Genomic DNA, 20,981 nt, shown 5'->3' on the forward strand with positions numbered 1-20,981 from the left:
ATTTTTATTTATGAAATAGATATAAAAGAAGGATAATTGTAGTTAAAAGCAGAAATTCTGGATGCCTGCCACTTACTAGCTATGTGACCTTGGACAAGTCACATAACGTTTCTGGGTCTTAGTTTCCTGAAAAGTAAATAAGATTAATAGCATCTACCTCACCAGGTATAAAGATGAAATGAGTTAATACATGCACCACACTTAGAGCTGTGTCTGGCACATCCTATTGCCGTGGAGTCGATTCCAACTCATAGTGACACTACAGGACAGAGCAGAACTGCCCCATAGGGTTTCCTAGGCTGTAATCTTTAGAGAAGCAGACCGCCACATCTTTCTCCCACTGAGTGCTGGTGGCTTCAAACCTCTGACCTTCTGGTTAGCAGCTGAGCACCTAACCACTTCCCCGCCAGGGCTCCTTGTGACATATAGCAAGAGCTTAATATATAACAGCAATGCTGCTGCTGGGCTGCCACTGGTGCTGCAGCCGCAAAGCAAAGACAGCACTGTGCCCAGAGCTTTAACTTTGGAGTCAGAGATTTCATTCCAAATGTCAACTTAGAAAGTTAAAAGTTTTATACTATAGCCATGGCGGTTAATCCCTCTATGCTTGTTTTTTCATATCTAAAACAGAAATATGAATCACTTTTTTTTTTACTTTTGTTGACTTTTTAATTAAGAAAAAATATAAAATAAAATACGCTACCGAATATAAAAAGAGTGCAAGTGTAGAGCATGTTTATTAAATGACAATTAATTATATATTGATAGCATGATAAAAAGTATTCCAATGAACTTCTCAGTTATTTACTTTTCTAAAGAGATTTTTTTTCTGTTCGTTTAATTTTTATTGCGCTTTAAGTGAAAGTTTACAAATCAAGTCAGTCTCTCACACAAAAACCCATATACACCTTGCTACATACTCCCAATTGCTCTCCCCCTAATGAGACAGCCCGCTCCCTCCCTCCACTCTCTCTTTTCATGTCCTTTTCGCCAGCTTCTTACCCCCTCCACCCTCTCATCTCCCCTCCAAGCAGGAGATGCCAACATAGTCTCAAGTATCCACCTGATCCAAGAAGCTCACTCCTCACCAGCATCCCTCTCCAGCCCATTGTCCAGTCCAATCCATGTCTGAAGAGTTGGCTTCAGGAATGGTTCCTGTCCTGGGTCAACAGAAGGTCTGGGGGCCATGACCACAGGGGTCCTTCTAGTCTCAGGCAGACCATTAAGTCTGGTCTTTTTATGAGAATCTGAGGTCTGCATCCCACTGCTCTCCTGCTCCCTCCGGGGTTCTCTGTTGCGCTCCCTGTCAGGGCAGTCATTGGCTGTAGTCGGGCACCATCTAGCTCTTCTGGTCTCAGGCTGATGTAGTCTCTCGTTTATGTGGCCCTTTCTGTCACTTGGACTCGTAATTACCTTTTGTCCTTGGTGTTCTTCATTCTCCTTTGATCCAGGTGGGTTGAGACCAGTTGATGAATCTTAGATGGCTGCTTCCTAACGATTAAGACCCAGAAACCTTGCTCCAAGGTGGGATGCAGAATGTTTTCTTAATAGATTTTATAATGCCAATTGACTTAGATGTCCCCTGGAACCATGGTCCCCAAACCCCTGCCCCCTGCTCCGCTGGACTTTGAAGCACTCAGTTTATTCAGGAAACTTCTTTGCTTTTCATTTAGTCCAGTTGTGCTGACCTCACCTGTATTGTGTGTTATCTTTCCTGTCATTTAAATAGTTCTTATGTACTATCTAATTAGTGAATACCCCTCTCCCACCCTCCCTCCCCCATCTCATAACCATCAAAGAATATTTTCTTCTGTTTAAACTATTTCCAAAGCTCTTATAATAGTGGTCTTATACAATATTTGTCCTTTTGCAACTAATTTCACTCAGCATAATGCCTTCCAGATTCCTCCATGTTATGAAATGTTTCACAGATTCATCACTGTTTTTTATCAATGGGTAGTATTCCATTGTGTGAATATACCATAATTTATTTATTCATTCATCCGTTGATGGGCACCTTGGTTGCTTCCATCTTTTTGCTATTGTAAACAGTGCTGCAATGAACATGGATGTGCATATATCCGTTCACGTAAAGGCTCTTATTTCTGTAGGATATATTCCAAGGAGTGGGATCGTTGGATCATATGGTAGTTCTATTTCTAGCTTTTTAAGGAAGCGCCAAATCAATTTCCAAAGTGGTTGTACCATTTTACGTTCTCACCAGCGGTGTGTAAGTGTTCCAATCTCTCCACAACCTCTCCAGCATTTATTGTTTTATGTTTTTTGGATTAATGCCAGCCTTGTGGAGTGTGGCGTAGCGGTTAAGTGCTATGGCTGCTAACCAAGAGGTCGGCAGTTCAAATCGGCTAGGCGCTCCTTGGAAACTCTATGGGGCAGTTCTACTCTGTCCTACAGGGTCGCTATGAGTCGGAATCGACTCGACGGCAGTGGGTTTGGTTTTTTTGGTTTTGTTGGAGATGGAATCTCATTGTAGTTTTGATTTGCACTTCTCTAATGGCTAATGATCATGAGCATTTCCTCATGTATCTGTTAGCTACCTGAATGTCTTCTTTAGTGAAGTGTCTATTCATATCTTTTGTCCATTTTTTAATTGGGTTATTTGTCGTTTTGCAGTTGAGTTTTTGCAGTATCATGTAGATTTGAGAGATTAGGTACTGATTGGACATGCTATAGCTAAAAGCTTTTTCCCAGTCTGTAGGTAATCTTTTTTACTCTTTTAGTGAAGTCTTTGGATGGGCATAGGTGTTTGACTTTTAGGAGCTCCCAGTTATCTAGTTTTTCTTCTACATTATTTATAATGTTTTGTATACTGTTTATGCCATGTATTAGGGCTCCTAACGTTGTCCCTATTTTTTCTTCCATGATCTTTATCGTTTTAGATTTTATATTCAGGTCTTTGATCCATTTTGAGCTCGTTTTTGTGCATGGAGTGAGGTACAGGTCTTGTTTCATTTTTTTGCAGATGGATATCCAGCACCATTTGTTAAAAAGACTGTCTTTTCCCCATTTAACTGTTTTTGGGGCCTTTGTCAAATATCAACTTCTCATATGTGGATGGATTTATGTCTGGATTCTCAATTCTGTTCCATTGGTCTATGTATCTGTTGTTGTACCAGTACCAGGCTGTTATGACTACTGTGGTGGTATAATAGGTTCTAAAATCATGTAGAGTAAGGCCTCCCACTTTGTTCTTCTTTTTCAGTAATGCTTTACTTATCCGGGGCCTCTTTCCCTTCCAATTGAAGTTGGTGATTTATTTCTCCATCTCACTGAAAAATGTTGTTGTAATTTGGATCAGAATTGCATTAAATGTACAAATCGCTTTGGTAGAATACATTTTTATAATGTTAAGTCTTCCTATACATGAGCAAGGTATGTTTTTCCACTTACATAGGTCTCTTTTGGTTTCTTGCAGTAGTGTATTGTAGTTTTCTTTGTATAAGTCTTTTACATCTCTGGTAAGATTTATTTCTAAGTATCTTATCTTCTTGGGGGCTACGGTAAATGGTATTGATTTGGTAATTTCCTCTTCATTGCTCTTTTTGTTGCTATAGAGGACTGCAACTGATTTTTGTATGTTTACCTTGTATACTGATACTCTGCCGAACTCTGCTATTAGTTTCAGTAGTTTTCTGGAGGATTCCTTAGGGTTTTCTGTGTATAAGATCATGTCATCTGCAAATAGAGATACTTTTACTTCTTTCTTGCCAATCTGGATGCCCTTTATTTATCTAGCCTAACTGTTCGGGCTAGTACCTCCAGCAAAATGTTGAATAAGAGCAGTGATAAAGGGCATCCTTGTCTGGTTCTCGATCTCAAGGGGAATGCTTTCAGGCTATCTCCATTTATGATGATGTTGGCCGTTGGCTATGTATAAATGACCTTTATTATGTTGACAAATTTTCCTTCTATTCCTATTTTGCTGAGAGTTTTTATCATGAATGGCTGTTGAACTTTTTCAAATGCCTTTTCTGCATCAATTGATAAAAATCATGTGATTCTTGTCTTTTGTTTTATTTATGTGGTGGATTATATTAATTGTTTTTCTAATGTTGAACCATTCCTGCATACCTGGTATGAATCCCATGTGGTCATGGTGAATTATTTTTTTGATATGTTGTTGAATTCTATTGGCTAGAATTTTGTTGAGGATTTTTGCAGCTACATTCATGAGGGATAAAGGTCTGTAATTTTCTTTTTTTTTTGTGGTGTCTTTACCTGGTTTTGGTATCAGGGATATGCTGGCTTCATAGAATGAGTTTGGGAGTATTCTGTCCTTTTCTATGCTCTGAAACACCTTTAGTAGTAGTGGTGTTAACTCTTCTCTGAAAGTTTGGTAGAAATCTGCAGTGAAGCTGTCCGGGCCAGGCCTTTTTTCCTTTGGGAGTTCCTTGATTACCTTTTCAATCTCTTCTTTTGTTATGGGTCTATTTAGTTGTTCTACCTCTGTTTGTTAGTTTAGGTAGGTAGTGTGTTTCTAGGAATTCATCCATTTCTTCTAGGTTTTCAGATTTGTCTGAGTATAGTTTTTCATAGTAATCTGATATGATTCTTTTAATTTCAGTTGGGTCTTCCTGTTTTTCTGTTTTCTATTTCATTTAGTTCTGCTCTAATTTTTATTATTTGTTTTCTTCTGGTGCCTGAAGGTTTCTTTTGTTGCTCTCTTTCTATTTGTTCAAGTTGTAGGGATAATTGTTTGATTTGGGCCCTTTCTTCTTTTTGGATGTGTGCATTTATTGATATAAATTGACCTCTGAGCACCGCTTTTGCTGTGTTCCAAAAATTCTGATAGGAAGTGTTTTCATTCTCACTGGAATCTATGAATTTTTTTATTCCAGCCTTAACGTCTTGTATAATTCCATCATTTTTGAGCGGGGTATTGTTCAGTTTCCAAGTGCTTGATTTCTTTTCCCTGCCTTTTCTGGTATTGATTTCCACTTTTATGGTATTATGGTCAGAGAATATGCTTTGTAATATTTCAATGTTTTGGATTCTGCTAAGGCTTGCTTTATGACCTAATATGTGGTCTATTCTAGAGAATGTTCCATGTGCTCTAGAAAAGAAAGTATACTTGGTTACTGTTGGGTGGAGTGTTCTGTAGATGTCTACGAGGTCAAGTTGGTTGATTGTGGCATTTAGATCTTCTGTGTCTTTATTGAGCTTCTTTCTGGATGTCCTGTCTTTCACCGAAAGTGGTGTGTTGAAGTCTCCTACTATTATTGTGGAGCTGTCTATCTCACTTTTCAATGCTGATAGAGTTTGTTTTATGTATCTTGCAGCCCTGTCTTTGGGTGCATAAATATTTAATATGGCTATATCATCTTGGTGTATTGTCCCTTTAATCATTATATAGTATCCTTCCTTATCCTTTCTGATGGATTTAACTTTAAAGTCTATTTTGTCAGAAATTAATATTGCCACTCCTGCTCTTTTTTGTTGTTTGCTTGATATATTTTTTTCCATCCTTTTTTTAGTTTCTTTGTGCTTCTAAGTCTAAGGTGTGTCTCTTGTAGGCAGCATATAGGCGGATCGTGTTTTTTAATCCATTCTGCCACTCTCTGTCTCTTTATTGCTGCATTTAGTCCATTTACTTTCGGTGTAATTATGGATAGTTATGAATTTAGTGCTGTCATTTTGATGTCTTTTTTTGTGTGTTGTTGACAGTTTCTTTCTCCCACTTAATTTTATGTGCTGAGTATCTTTATATATTGTCCTTTCCTCATATTCGTTGTCGTTGATTTTGTTTCTGCTCAGTCTCTATTTTTTTTTCTTTTATTTTGATGAGTAGGATAGTTTGTCTCCTTTGTGGTTACCTTATTATTTACCCCTATTTTTCTAAATTAAACCTAACTTTTATTTCCTTGTATTGCCGTATCTCCCTCTCCATATGCACAATCTATGATTACATTTCTTAAAAAAAAACTTAGTCCCTCTTTATTGTTTTAATGTTGTCTTCTTTTATATAACATTGCTGCTACCCTGTTTTGAGCTTTTCCTTTTTTTTCTTTAATCTTGCTTTGTTTTTTTTTTTTTTTTGATTTCCTTGTCTGGGTTGAATTCTGATTGCTCTGTCCAGTGTTCTAGTCTTGAGTTGATGCCTGATATTATTGATTTTCTAACGAAAGAACTCCCTTCAGTATTTTTTGTAGTTTTGGTTTGGTATTTACAAATTCCCTAAACTTCTGTTTATCTGGAAATGTCCTAATTTCACCTTCATATTCAAGAGACAGTTTTGCTGGATATATGATTCTTGCTGGCTCTTTTTTTCCTTCAATTTCTTAAATATGTCATCCCATTGCCTTTTTACCTGCATGGTTTCTGCTGAGTAGTCCGAGCTTATTTTTATGGGCTCTCCTTTGTAGGTGACTTTTCGTTTATCCCTAGCTGCTCTTAAAATTCTCTCTTTATCTTTGGTTTTGGCAAGTTTGATTACAATACGTCTTGGTGACTTTCTTTTAAGATCTACCTTATGTGGCATTCGATGAGCATCTTGGATAGGTATCTTCTCATCTTTCATGATGTCAGGGAAGTTTTCTGCCAACAAATCTTCAACAATTCTGTCTGTATTTTCTGTTATCCCTCCCTGTTCTTGTATTCCAATCACTCGTAGGTTATTTCTCTTGATAGAGTCCTACATGATTCTTAAGTTTCTTCATGTTTTTTAAATTCTTTTATCTGATTTTTCTTCAAATATATTAGCGCCAACTGATTTCAAGTTCAGAAATTCTGGCTTCTAGTTGCTCACTTCTGCTCCTCTTTCTGTTGAGTTGTCTACTTCCATAATTTTATTGTTAATCTTCTGAATTTCTGATTTTTGTCTATGTATTTTTCCAGCTTATTAAATTTTTCATTACATTCTTGAATAATCTTTCTAATTTCTTCAATTGCTTTATCTGTGTGCTCCTTGGCTTGTTCAGGATTGCCTCACTTCCTTCCTGATTTCTTAAAGGGTTCTGTATATTAATCTTTTGTATTCTGCCTCTGGTAATCCCAGGAATGCACTTTCATCTAGAAGATCCCTGAATTCTTTGTTTTGAGAGCTTGTTGAGGTGATTATGGTCTGGTTCTTTCTGTGACTTGATATTGACTGTTGTCTCCAAGCCATCTATAAGTTATTGTATTAGTTTATGCTTGCTTACTGTGTTGCCGCTTCTTGCTTTGTTTTATTTTGATATGCCCAAATGGTTTGCTAGAGTGAGCTAGCTTGATTATTTTCACCTTTGGAGCTCTTATGTCCTGTCCCCAGATGGCTAGAGCTGTCATCAGATATATCAGTCTAGGAGTCCATTCACTTTTCTTGTATGAATTCAGCTCAGGTGTCCAGGTAGGTGATCATCAAGTGTGTGGTAGAGACTCTGTCCTACATTCTTAGAGGGGCAGGGGTGATTGGTGTATATACCGGTATCTGATTGAAGCAGGGGGTCACGCTCTGAACAAGGCAGGAGGTTGAAAACCGACCCCCAAGTGTCTCTGAGGAAAGCGCGTCCCTGTTCCCTAGTGCATGCAGGTGGGTGGGTTCTGCAGACAGATCATGGGCACCCAAGGTTTTTGGTTGTAAGGACTGGGAGGTACAAGTTATCCTTGGACCCCTGTCATGGGTGGCTGGGTGACCTGAGTGGAGCTACCAGTCCTTAGGCCCCTGATGTGGGTAGGTGAGGACCCTATTTAATAGGCAAAGCAATGTCAAACATCAAACACCCACCTCTCCACTGCACAGCTGAAACTGTTAGAGTCTGACAACAAGGGCCTATTCTCCTGAAATAGGCCCACACAGGTCAATGCAGAGGGGAAAGGTGCTCAAAGTCCATGGACCGTTTATGCCTGGACAGGAGCCGCTTCTGTCCTGAGCTCCCCTGGTTAGTGGAGCTGGCAAATTATCTTTTCCCACAGTTGCAATTTTTTTCCATCTCCAAGGCCAGGAGAATGGCTCTAGGCACTCAACAGTGCCTGTCTCAGGCGCAGGGAATTCACCCGCCACAGCCGGCCTGGGGTGGGGGAGGCACGGTAAAATATATGCAAGTACTTAGCTTTTGCCGAGAGCGCCATTCTCTGGGTCTGGAGGTGTGAGTAGGCTGTGTGGTTGCTGCTTCTTCCTGAAGAACCTGTGGCCAGATGCTAGTACCAGCCCCCTACTGCCGCTCCGGGAATGGTCCCTGAGGGTTCCCCGCGATTCAGGTCCAGTAACTCCTCTCTGCTTCTGAAACGTCTCTTCCTCCCCCTGCCACTCTGTTCATTTTCTAAGCTTGCCTTTGATGCTCAGTGCTCCTAGCTTGTCATAAATATACTCGTTTCACTTGTTTTTTTCAGGTCTTTGTTGTAGAGAAGGCTCGCTGGAAGCGTCTGTCTATTCTGCCATCTTGGCTCCGCCTCCCTCTCTGAATACACTTCAATATCCATCCCTATTTCTAGCCACCAACGTCAACTGAGTACCTACTAGATAGATATCAGGTACTGTGTAGGGGCTGAGATACAAACATGAAGAAGATACAATCCTGGTCTAAGGAGCTCACAGTCACTGAGCAGCACTCAAGAACCTTAGTTTCCTTTTGTGTGGGCATTTCTCAAGGCAGCCTTGGCTTTTGAAGATGAAGAAAGGACCACAAGGGTCAAGCATATTTATTAGTACTGTGGGCACTATGATTAAAGGGATAAGGGGGAAGAGGGGAGGCAAACTAATGTTGGTAGTGATTTTTAGGCAAAAAATGTGACCAGTTTCTGACATTACTGTATTTTGCTATTTTAAGAAAAATACTACGAGCAGTTGGGCGACTGGGAAAGTAAGTCCCTGAAGGATGATAAGGCAGACTTAGGAGTAAGTGGACCAGTGAGGAGCAGGCCCCCATTTCCTATGGAAGAGGACATCCTGGGGAGACTGAATTCTGTTCATAGGCTGAGACTGCGTAGTGCACAGCCTGCCTCTTTGAATGATCTTTTGAGACCTGAGTATTCCTTCCAACAAACAGCTCTCAAGCCATGGTCTAAGAGGAGTCACTATTACTTGACCACTTTTTAGAGTATTCTGTCTTAGCACCTAGGATGGGAGTTACAGAGAACAAGTTCTTAGTATCTCTCTTACTTCATCTTAATATTAACTTATCCTGAAACTTCTTGGTATTAAGAGTGTTTATTCTGATCATGCTATGTGAGATGGCTGTGGAAAGCGCGGAGCAAATTGTTTCCCTTTAATATTTTAGTTAATTTAGAGGCTTTAGATTGTCTACACTAATAATATCAGATAATCACTAACATAAAATAAAGAAAAAACAAAAGAGACTGTGAGTTTGGAGAGCCTGAACGCCTATTCTTTATAAAGAAACGACATATGCCAACACGTTCTTCATCTGCCACTGTCACTTGGTATTTAGTAGCTATGACTTAAAATCCTGTATTTAAAACATAAAGAGAAATCATAATGGCATCTTAGCATATACGTGAAATAATAAGTATACTGAGATACTTGGTATCTTTAGAAAGTATGTAATTTTACCATTACCAAAAACTAAAATCCAAAATGTTTCCCTTTATTGTATTAACATGTATAGCACCACAGTATAAAACAATTATGTACATTATTTAAAATCCTGTATTTGGCTCATAAGGAAACCTGGTAGCACAATGCTTAAGTGCTCAGCGGCTAATCCAAAGGTCGGCAGCTCAAACCCACCAGCAGCTCTGCAGAAGAAAGACCTAGTGATCTGCTCCAGTAAAGATTACAGCCTAGAAAGCCCTATAGGGCAGTTCTACTCTGTCTTACAGGGCCACTATGAGTCAGAATCAACTTGATGGCAATTTCTTTTTTTTTTTTAATTTGGTCCATAATTGGCCCGGACTAATTACAAATTCACTTGAATGGTGGCCACAGATTGTCATAAAGAATACTTTGGCTTCTTTGGCATACATGTGTGAAATACATTCTGAAAATTCGATATGATTTAAATAGAAATTAAACAAGAGTAAAACTTTTTTTAGAATCATTTAACAAATAAAAAAAAAGTCATAGGCGTTCTTTATTTCAGAAAGGAGTTCTAACATCTCTATCTTGTTTTAAAGTTTTAATTGAATAATAAATTATGTTTCAAAAATCTTTACATAAAAACTCTAATATTATCACCTACAAATCACCAAGTGTAACAGCAGGTAGTTTATTTTTTTACCTAATCACGTTTTAACTCATAGTAAAAAACCTATTGCTTCTAGACGATAACAATTTACCCAAACATAGTTACATACGACGTTTTAAGAAACTGCAAGTAATTCTTCATACTCTCATTTTCATTCTCCGACTTCTCAAGACTATGTTGTATTTCTTTTAAACATACTTCCTGGTGTTGTGCTTTCTAAATAAAAAAATACATATGATCAACAATGACATTCATATCAAAGGGCAATATTCATAAAACATATATGTACATTAACTGAATACGTTCTTTTTAATTTAAAAAAAAAATCCACACTTCTGATATATTTGTTATTATCTTAGAGCTAACATTTCCTTAAAACCCAGATTAAAGCACATACACGGTTGATCTCTACTGTAATATAGCTTGTTGTAAAAAACATTCACACAGACCTAAATTATTACATATTTAACATGATTAACTTGAGTGGATTTTATTTAAAAGTGTCACAATTAATTTCCATTAAATTAAACATGACATTTTAATACTAGTTTTGTGCTATTCTGTCTAAAAATTCAAATTTTATACCATGGGAATGACTTTTACTGTCTTAAAAATATATTAAATTCTAGTTTTAATAATGTGAACATTTTGTTTTTAGAATCCTTTAACAAGGAAAAAGAACTATTAATATTATAACCAAAAAAACCAAACCTGTTGCCATCGAGTTGATTCTGACTCATATTGATCCTATAGGCGTTCTTTATTTCAAAATAAGTTAAAAACCTAATACATTTTTTAAACATTCAGTTGCACATAAATTCCTTAGTAGATCTGTTCACTGAAAATGCTTTAGATAAAGACAGGCTGCAAATACCATGTAGCTTCCAACTAAAATGTAGGCACCTTGAGAAGAGAGATTTTTATTTCCTTCATATCAATTGTTCAGTGATACCTGATGTCTTCTCAAACTGAGCTATGCCTGTCAGGGGAAGGGGGGTGGTGTGAAGCAAAGTGCTAAGCTGGGCTGTAAAAAGTCACAGAATGAGCACAGGGAATCTTTATGGAGCACTGATTTTACTCAACAATTTGGAGAGAAAAATATTAACACAAACATGCCTATAATGTAAGGTTGAATGCAAAATGTGCATGGATTTTAGGATAACACATTAAGACTTCAAAGACATCAAGCTTCAGGATGGCTGCTGCTAAGATCACCCTTGGGTCTATTCATTCACACCACTTTCCTTTGGAGGACTTGGACAGAAAATCTGCAAAGACCTGCTATGGTGAGTAGGGCATGTGGAAGACACCAGGATACAATCAACTATGAGAAAGGCTTTCAAAAAAAAAAAAAAAGGAGCTTACAATTCAATCAGGGCTAAAGCAGGTATACAAAATAAATACTGGGCTGCCCATAGAACTGATGACTGCGAGGGGTAGAACACATAGCTCATTGTTCAGCAATGTGAAACCCTGTCATAAGTCTAAATGTATGCTTACAGTTCTAGATTTTTACTATTGCAAAACTCACCAAGTTTAATAAAACATCAGATCTTAAAGCCCTTTATGTAGTAGCTTTAGCCAAGAACTGAAAACATAATAGCAAAATCCACTTAATCTTGGTATACTTATTTTTTTTCAGAGGCTTCAATCACAAAAAGAACATCATACATATTTTACAATATCAGGAACTTGGTGAGTAAAAAAATGTTTAGAAATAAAGGGAAGGCTTGTGCTCAATTAAGTGATAAATGCTTTGTTCTGATTAGATTACTATGAAACTTTTGATTGCAATAAAATTAAACTAATGGTGCATGCCAAAAATCATTTGACTTTTGAACCTTTCAGTTTTTCAACTTTTTAGACATTTGAGAATGAAAAATACTGTTCATGGGGTCTCTGGCTTCTGGTAAAATAAAGTGTCATTGTTCTGTATATCACTGTCAAGCAGATAGTTGTTAAGTAATATAATCATGGATAGTGCTAGCTTTCAGAGTACCTTATACCAATTGAATATTCATAAATATTTAGTTAAAAAAAAAAAACATTAGAAGACTAATTAAGCACAGCTTATTTGGTATTCTCATTTCATGGCTGAGTTGACCAAATCATCCATCCCATGTGCAGGTATGATAATACTGAGTATTTACTTAAAACCAACTTATAAAACCAACTTATAGCATGCTAAAATATAAGTCATTACTCAAGACTGATATAAAAATCTAACTTATAGTAATAAAACAGTTTAAATTATATTTATCTAAAAAAATGGAAAATTCAGACCAGGGAGTAAAATAAGTAGATTATACCTGTAACTTTCATTAAGCACCTGTCATGTAAAAGTAATATGCAGCTAAAAGGCCTGATGAGACTTCGAGGAAATGTAATAGATGTTACCAGGGAGGCAGGATAATAAATTCTTTGGCATGATCTTGACATTTTTATTTTTTATGGTATATATTATGTTATTTTTTATGTTATCATTAAAGCAATATCCTTGAGTCTCCTCACTTCTGTAACTATTTCACTAAATTATATGGCAAGGATGTTAAATGCTAATATATTTTATATGATGATATTTTAAGCCATACTAATACTTACGCTGCTAAATTTGCAAGCAAGTTGATTTTGTTCTTCATTTTTCTTTCTAAGCTCAGTTTCCAGATCTAATATTTTAATTTGTAAAGCCCTCTCTCTAGATGACATTTTCTCTATTTCTTCAGAAACCTGTAATTTTATTAAAAGAATAAAATAACTAAATTGCTTTCTTTAAAATATGATTTAAAGCCTTTGACATAGTTATACTGTACCTTTCTTTCAAAAAAAATTAATTGGATGTTAAATAATTCAATAATGTTTAAAGATGTTTTATCTTGAGGAGGCACATGTAAGTATTTAAATTCATCTTTGTAGTGTAAGTACCTGCAAAACTAGCTTGCGATGGAAAAGGTGTATATATTTCCACTATTCTGTGACTTAGGTAGGTGTTTTCCCCAACAGCTTATTTTTATAACATACTGAGACCAACTGCTATGTTTTCACAATATTTATGTTCAGCATAGTATCCAGAGCAGTAGTGAAGAATAAAAAGCTCTTACTAAATGATGGTTATAGGTTTGGATGGACAGAATTTGGGGTGAGGGTGTTGATTCATAAAGTTCACACACACAAAAAAGGAGGAATCATTTCTTTCAAAATGATTAGTGCTTCATTCATTTCCAAAGTGGTCTGAATTTATATATTTCTCTGGTAGCTTACTTTAGAAGCAAGTCCAGCTTAGCTATGTTCATTGTGGATTCAGATATGTGGGAGCCTGTTTGGAAGAACTGTAGGTTAGATCCACAGGAATGATATCGGAAGCATGGACTAGCCCAGGAGCAAGGAGCTAGTGAGGATTGTTCTCTAACTTCACTCCTATCGACTCACTTCCAAGTTACTATAAAGTAAGTTACAAAGATCTCTTCTCCATAAATTCCAAGAGCGACTGTGAGTGAAGGATGCTGGGAGCACCTAAGCTGTGGGAGACAGGACCCTCAGGACAAATACTGGTGCCCTTAGCATTGCTCCATCAGTGTGGACAATGGTGGCCGCGCAGTGATGGCACTCCTCACATGAGCAGAAGCTACAGACAGTCCCATATCACACTGCAGCAGGAGAAAAAGGAGGGCAGATACACCTCTGAAGACTCTGAGCACTTTGGGGGAAGGAATCTGAAGGTAACTGGCATTTCCAAAGTCTACTTAGGCTGAAACATGGATATAGTCCTTTCCTATTCCCTTCTAAGGGCTGATGGAGTTGAGACATCTGGATTACATTTCTACCATTGGCAGTACATTTTACTACTCAACTTTGATTCTATGTCACCCAAAATCCATTTTAACCAAAAATATATCTGTGATATTGTAACATAAAACCCATATTTCAAGGATATCAGATTTTATCTGACTCTAGTAGAACTGCCATTAACTGGCCTGGGGAAAACAATAAGTGGAAGAGAGTTTAGAAGCAAGGATTCAGAATGTGGTTTTGGAGATGCCAAGTTTGAGACGCCTATGTTGAGCAGAGGTGTAAGTCAGTAGGAGGATATATGAGTGGATTCAGGGGAGAGAGAGGTCTGGATTGGAAATATAACTTGAGAGTCATTAAGGAATGGATGGCCCTTTTTTGCATCATTCAATTCTCTGAGGAAATGTATCATCCCCATTTTATCTATTAAGAAACCAAGGCTTAGAGAAGAAATAACTTGCCCTGGGTCAGGGTACAATGTGTTAGAACAGAATTCAAGTCCAGTTCCTCTTGTACTCCAAAGCTTATCCTTTCAGAGTTAGATTTTCAAATCATCTCATAAATTTATCTCTTCTTTGAGTTCTTCTTGAACCATTTCTCCTTACCCCCAGATTGAAATAACCACTCCCTCAGTGTATCTTTTACCCTCCCCCTATTATAGCACCTACATGTTTTTGTTCACTTGTTATCTCCCTACTAGATCTGTGAGTATCCTGAGAGCTGAGGCCAAGTCTTATTCATCTTCACATCTCAAGCACTAACAGAATGTCTGACACAGCAAGATATTCATTAACTGTTAATCACGTGGATTTAACTGGACTTTAATTCTTGCATCTATTCATTTATGCAACAATATCTACCAAAAAAAAGGGGGGGGGGGGGAGTTGGGCAGCTGACCGGATCCGATCAAAACCAAATTCTTTAATAATTTGCACAATCACTTTAATTTTATTAAAAAATGATAAAAGGATGTCTCCAGAGTATTTTCCCACTCTGCCCTTTACCCTGCCAAATCAAAAACCCACTGCCGCATCTGGGGTCTTAAACGCTAGCAAGCAGCCATCTAAGATTCATCAATTGGTCTCAACCCACCTGGATCAAAGGAGAATGAAGAACATCAAGGACACAAGGTGATTATGAGCCCAAAAGACAGAAAGGGCCATATGAACCAGCGACTACATCATCCTGAGACCAGAAGAACTAAATGGTGCCCAGCTACAACTGGTGACTACCCTGACAGGGAACATAACAGAGAACCCCTGAGGGAGCAGGAGCAGTGGGATGCAGACCCCAAATTTTCATAAGACCAGACTTAATGGTCTGACTGAGAATGGAAGGACCCCGGTGGTCATGGCCCTCAGACCTTCTGTTGGCCCAGGACAGGAACCATTCCCAAAGCCAACTCTTCAGACAGGGATTGGGCTGGACAATGGGTTGGAGAGGGATGCTGGTGAGGAGTGAGCTTTTTGGATCAGGTGGACACTTGAGACTATGTTGGCATCTCCTGCCTGGAGGGGAGATGAAAGGGTGGAGGGGGTTACAAGCTGACCAAAAGAGAGAGGGGCGAGAGAGAGCAGGCTGTCTCATTAGGGGGAGAGTAATTGGGAGTGCGTAGCAAGGTGTATATGGGTTTTTGTGTGAGAGACTGACTTGATTTGTAAACTTTCACTTAAAGCACAATAAAAATTATTTTAAAAAAAAAAAAAAAACCCACTGCCATCAAGTCAATTCTGACTCACAGCAACCCTATAGGACGGAGCAGAACTGCCTCGTAGGGTTTCCAAGGCTGTAAATCTTTATGGAAGTGGACTGCCACATCTTTCTCCTCTGGAGTGGCTGGTGGCTTTGAACTGCCAACCTTTTGATTAGCAGCCCAGCACTTCAACCACTGCAACACTAGGGTTTCTTTTACCCTACCACATCACCCTGTTTATACCAAAGTAACTCTGATCCACTAATACATCTGTTTTGCTCCAAAAGAGAAAAGCAGGTAAAGAACAAAAAACGTAATTGCTCCTTTCACCCTGTCATCAGGGAAAAACAGTAACTGTAGGTTTGGTAAGATAAGATACTGTTTAAAAAGACAACTCTTTGGTAAACTAATTAAAAAGTTTCTAAATATAAGCCATCTGTACCTTTTGTCTTCCTTCTTCTAAAGCAGCTTCCAGCTGCCTGGCCAATGCTGTATATTCTGCAGATTTCTCTTTAAACTTAAGATTGCTGTACTTAAGACATTCTTCTTGGCTTGCCAGCTTCTTTTCAAGTTCTTTATTTTCTGCATCCATCTGTTCTAATTTTCTTTTTACAGAAAACATACATTTTAAAATTCTAGTATGTTGAAAAAATGTAACACCAACTTTAAGTCAAATTAATGCTTACCGTTTAAGGTTTTCACACTTCAACTGAATAAGATAATTTTCCTCTTCTAGAGAAAGCTTTGTCAGAAGACTGTGATTTCCATCAACCTAAAAGGAAAAAAAACAAATGTTTTCTTGGTTATTTTCTTTATAATCAACTTCCAAAGAAATCTACATACTTCAGTGTAATATAACATAAGAAACAAGAAGGTCAATATTATTATTCCTCCTATATAGAAAGACACCAAGACATACTACATTGTTAAAACACAAGTTTAAATTCCTGATTAACCTTAAAAAACTATATTGCCTCATGGACAACATCAACTGAAAAGTTTCCTGGGTAATGATAATGAAAACATTCTGAACAAACTTTTTATTGATAAAAGGACATTTATTTTATTAAGCTGAAATGTGGAACCGTTAAACAGTATTAATCTACTGTTGGACATTTAGCGATTCTTGTATATTTTTCTGTTTCACATAAAGATACTAACTGATAACTGAATATCTATGAAATTGTAACAAGAATAAAAATGGCATTTTTGTGAGAAGCAAGATAAAAACACAAATCAACCAAAGACACCCTCGCCCATGGCAAGACAGAATATACTTCACACAGCATTTCAAAGGCTGGATTTAAACAGTTTAAGAAGCTTTGATAATAAAAATTTTTTATCATAATTGTTAATTTAGGTTAACCTGCCTAATCTTTATAATCAGATATTTTCTTATGAAAATTTCTTATTAGGAATTTAAATTCAGCAAAGTTTTATTTGCATTTTTTTAAACAAGATGCGTTTCAAAATTAAAATCCAAATTATATTTGGAGAACAGACAAGGAATCCTTCTTAAAAATGTCCTTCGAATAAAGAAAAGCACTTCCTACCATCCTTGGACATGCTTTTTTGACATAATATTAATTCACTCAACAAATATTTATTGAGTGCTCACTATGTGCTAGGCATTGAGCTAGGAGATGGCTGTGTGGTAAGTAACAGGACACACATGATACCTGTTCTGTTGGAATAAAAAAGTATATATTGAAAATGTGACTGAAATGCCAATAAACTTGATGCAAAATCTAATTAATTTCTAATTGTTTTAGATTATTTACCTTATGCTGATGCCAAAATGTATATATATATTACATACGTATACATACAAATGTATGTAATGTGTATATATGCATGTAATATGTATATTTTTATATATACATAAGCATAGCTTCACTCCTTCTTACTTGCTATTACTATTTCCTCAAATGTCTAAAGATATATTTGTATGAAAAAACTAAATTAGCAATCTTAATTACCATCAAATACTAAAAGAACAGCTTGGAAAATATTACAGTATCTGCATGAAACTGATATTCTATCAATTGATTTAGATGGAAGTAAAAAGTCAGCCCTAACATGAGTGCCTTCAACTGTTGAAATCATCCCACAGCACTCCTTTAACACATCTAGGACAAATCAGAACGGCCACTGGACACCTGACCCTGCAGCTCCCTAATGGTCTGTGCCTGGTCTGCACATTTCCCCTTGTAGCACTGCAGACTCTCCTGACTCTCGTGAAGCCTCCGCTCGGCCGCCGTCAAGGAATCACGGATGCGCTCTAGCTCCTTCAGATGAGACTCCATCTGGCCTCTCATCTGAGTTGTAGCATTAGGGGAAATAAGTGCAAGATCACACATTCAGCATTAATATTTTCACTATCTTAAATACTAGATACACTTGTAGTATATAAGTATTTTAGATATAACAGTTTTAAACAAAAAAGATTCATCCAAATAAATATGAACAAACGTTGACTTACACTGCTAAATAAGAGCATATCATAACTCTGAAGTGGGTTGGACTTAATTCTTAACACAGTAATAGTAGGTTGCTGTGAGAATGCCTACTTAGGAAGCAGGCTTTTTTACTTGTCATTTGTATTCAAGCATAGATATTATTACTAATAAAGCTAGTATTGTAGTTTTCTTTTTTACTGTCTAGCCATTAACAGAGTTCTAAAATAATTGTCCATTACTTTAGTTCTAAAATAATTGTCAATTACTTTAGTTATTCAATCTTATAATTCAGACATTTAAATAAATTGGAGCAGCCCTGCTTCACTCGTCTTAGCACAAATCAGTGGGGTTTACTGTGTATTATTTCAAGATAGCTAATATCATCAGACAAGTACCTTCTTAGCACAGTAGGCAGCGAGTCAGTCTCATAATCTGAAGGTCCTGAGTTTGAGCCTCAGAGAGGGCACAGAAGATTTTGGAAACCCTGGTGGTGTAGTGGTTAAGTGCTATGGTTGCAACCGAAAGGCTGGCAGTCTGAATCCACCAGGCACTCCTTGGAAACTCTATAGGCCGGTTCTACTCTGCCCTATAGGGTTGCTATGAGTCGGAATTCACTCGACAGCAATGGAATGGAATATCATCAGTCCTTACTAGACTGTAATTTGATCAGTAATGTTACCAGGAAAAAAAAAAAAAAAACTCTCTAATTTTATCCAAATTATTGTCTTTGGTTGCTGCAGTTCCTCAGTGTAGCACTTTTGTGGACATGTGGCAAGAAGCAACCTTAAGAAAGGCTTGTACTGCTAATTAAGAAAAAATAACCAGACACATGGCACTTAGGATGTTCATAAGGAGGAAAAACAAATGCTAGACTCTTTCCCTGAGACAAGGAACACCCATAGCTTCTGTGCAACATCTGTAACTCTTGATCTTTACAGAATAAATCATTACAGAAGAATAAAACTAGAACGAAGTATGACTCTGTGTCCCCCAAACATCTAACAGCCCATGAAAAAAGCCAGAAGATTTAAACATTGGAAAATGAAAAAGAAGAGTTTCATTAAAAAAAGAAACTTTTCTGGTTTAATGTCCGTAAGAAAACACTATGACATCACAGTATCTGAAAAATATAGGCTTTTATCTGCAGTGTTGCCTAGCAGAAGAGGAGGCATTTGCATTGGTATGTCTGATGAGAAAAAAAGAGGAGTCTAAAAGACATGAAATGGTTTCTTCTCTGACCTGCTAAAAATAAGTACAAGATAATTAAGAAAGTAGCAAGCTGTGGATTTGGCGGGCTATCTTCATTTCTGTCTGATTGGCAGAATGTCTGCTTCGGCTGACCTCTTCTTCACATTGGTGCTTCACTCAGACTTCACAATCCCAAGATAAGGGGGCAACCCAGAGACAGTGACCTTATTACACTTGGTTGGAACTGACCAGTAGCACCTCATGACTTCTCTAGCCAATAGTCAGTGCCTTCTGACTTTCACTGCTTTCTTACCAAACAACATGAAAAGCCCAAAAAAGGGATGAGGTTTCATTTAAAAACTTAAAAATATTCACAGAAAACATCATAACTTGCCAACCTGGCCTTCTATTTATTCTGTTGTAATAGGATGAATAAAAGGAAATGATGCCTTTTTTTTTAAAGAAACTATTTCTTCCAAGAAAGTATTTAGCAGAGAACAATTCACTTGCTTTTTTAGATTTACTACCAGAAAAAAAAAAAAAAGGTGAGATTAAAAATGACATGTATTAAAAACACCAGTCTTAACGTCAAGTTTAAAGAGAAGTGAATACTTAAACTTCAAATTTGTATACTTATGGTTGATAAAGCTTCCAAAAAAAAACCCCCAGTGCCGTTGAGTCAATTCCGACCCATAGCGACCCTACAGGACAGGGTAGAACTGCCCCATAGAGTTTCCAAGGAGCGCCTGGCAGATTCGAACTGCAGACCCTTTGGTTAGCAGCGGTAGCACTTACCCACTACGCCACCAGGGTTTCCTGATAAAGCTTAGCAATAGAAAATAATTTTTTTCGAGCTGTTTGTATCTGCTCTTATATCATAAAAATTAAGCATGTTTTATGTCTATTTTCTAAACATTGAGGATAAAGTGAAAAAACATTCAAACATTTCAAGCTTATAAAAAAACATTACTTCCTCAGAAAACAAACTCCAACAGAGGTTAAGAACCAACAATTCCTAGGTAAGAATGATTAAAATAATGGCCAAAATTAAATATTATGTATAATATGCATATAAATAAAATATTTTTATTATTTAAAATTTCAAACTTACTTTCTCTAATTTTTTATTTTTGTTTTTTGTTATTTGGTTATTTTCATGCAGTAAATTTTCACATCTGCTTTTCACTATTTCAGCTTCTTCTTGCAACTTCTGTACCTGAAAATAAAACATCTTATTAGAGCAACATGAGTTATTTCATTATTAGGACCATACATGAAATAAAAAGCTAAAAGTTTATATTTTTAATTTTAAACAAATCATCATTCCCCTATTAATATCCTCATTATATTTATCTGTTATTCCTTCTTTAAATATGGTAATCACTTCATGCTCTACTATAATCCACAATCCTCTTATGATTTATCTGTCTTCTCCCATCAATACTTCTAGACTCTTCACATGAGCTTTGAAGGCTACAGGGATCTATAGATCAACGTCCCTTTAAAGAATCAGCCTCTGGTCCAAACTCCCATTCATTCCTATTACTCCCTCCGTCCCCCCACCCTAAAATAAAACTCTGATAAAAAAAAATATCTGAGCACTATATACAAAGACCAGTGCCGAGAATATGGTAACTCATCCACAGTGTTCTTGCTAAAGGACTAAATCCAAACAATAGCTCGAAAACCTAAAGGACATTTCCAGCATGTCCC

General features: G+C 37.0%; 1 protein-coding gene across 5 annotated transcripts in view; it reads right to left on the reverse strand.

Moving 5' to 3' along the window:
- Window positions 1-1,814: 1,814 nt before the first annotated feature.
- The window catches only part of ODF2L (outer dense fiber of sperm tails 2 like), a 67,705-nt gene continuing 48,538 nt past the window's right edge, over window positions 1,815-20,981 (reverse strand). For 2 of the 5 annotated variants that reach the window (XM_010591139.3, XM_064282186.1), the window contains 5 exons: window positions 20,380-20,484; window positions 16,308-16,393; window positions 16,064-16,226; window positions 12,744-12,869; window positions 1,815-10,358 (listed from right to left, as the gene is read on the reverse strand). In XM_010591139.3, the coding sequence (XP_010589441.2) occupies window positions 10,230-10,358; window positions 12,744-12,869; window positions 16,064-16,226; window positions 16,308-16,393; window positions 20,380-20,484 (609 nt within the window). In that variant the 3' untranslated portion in view covers window positions 1,815-10,229. Of the gene's footprint in view, window positions 10,359-12,743; window positions 12,870-16,063; window positions 16,227-16,307; window positions 16,394-17,780; window positions 17,940-20,379; window positions 20,485-20,981 lie in introns of all 5 variants that reach the window. The other 3 variants (XM_023549412.2, XM_010591140.3, XM_010591141.3) reach the window with 3 other exon arrangements.

The sequence above is a fragment of the Loxodonta africana genome, chromosome 3 (assembly GCF_030014295.1).
Source record: "Loxodonta africana isolate mLoxAfr1 chromosome 3, mLoxAfr1.hap2, whole genome shotgun sequence".
Lineage (NCBI taxonomy): Eukaryota > Metazoa > Chordata > Mammalia > Proboscidea > Elephantidae > Loxodonta > Loxodonta africana.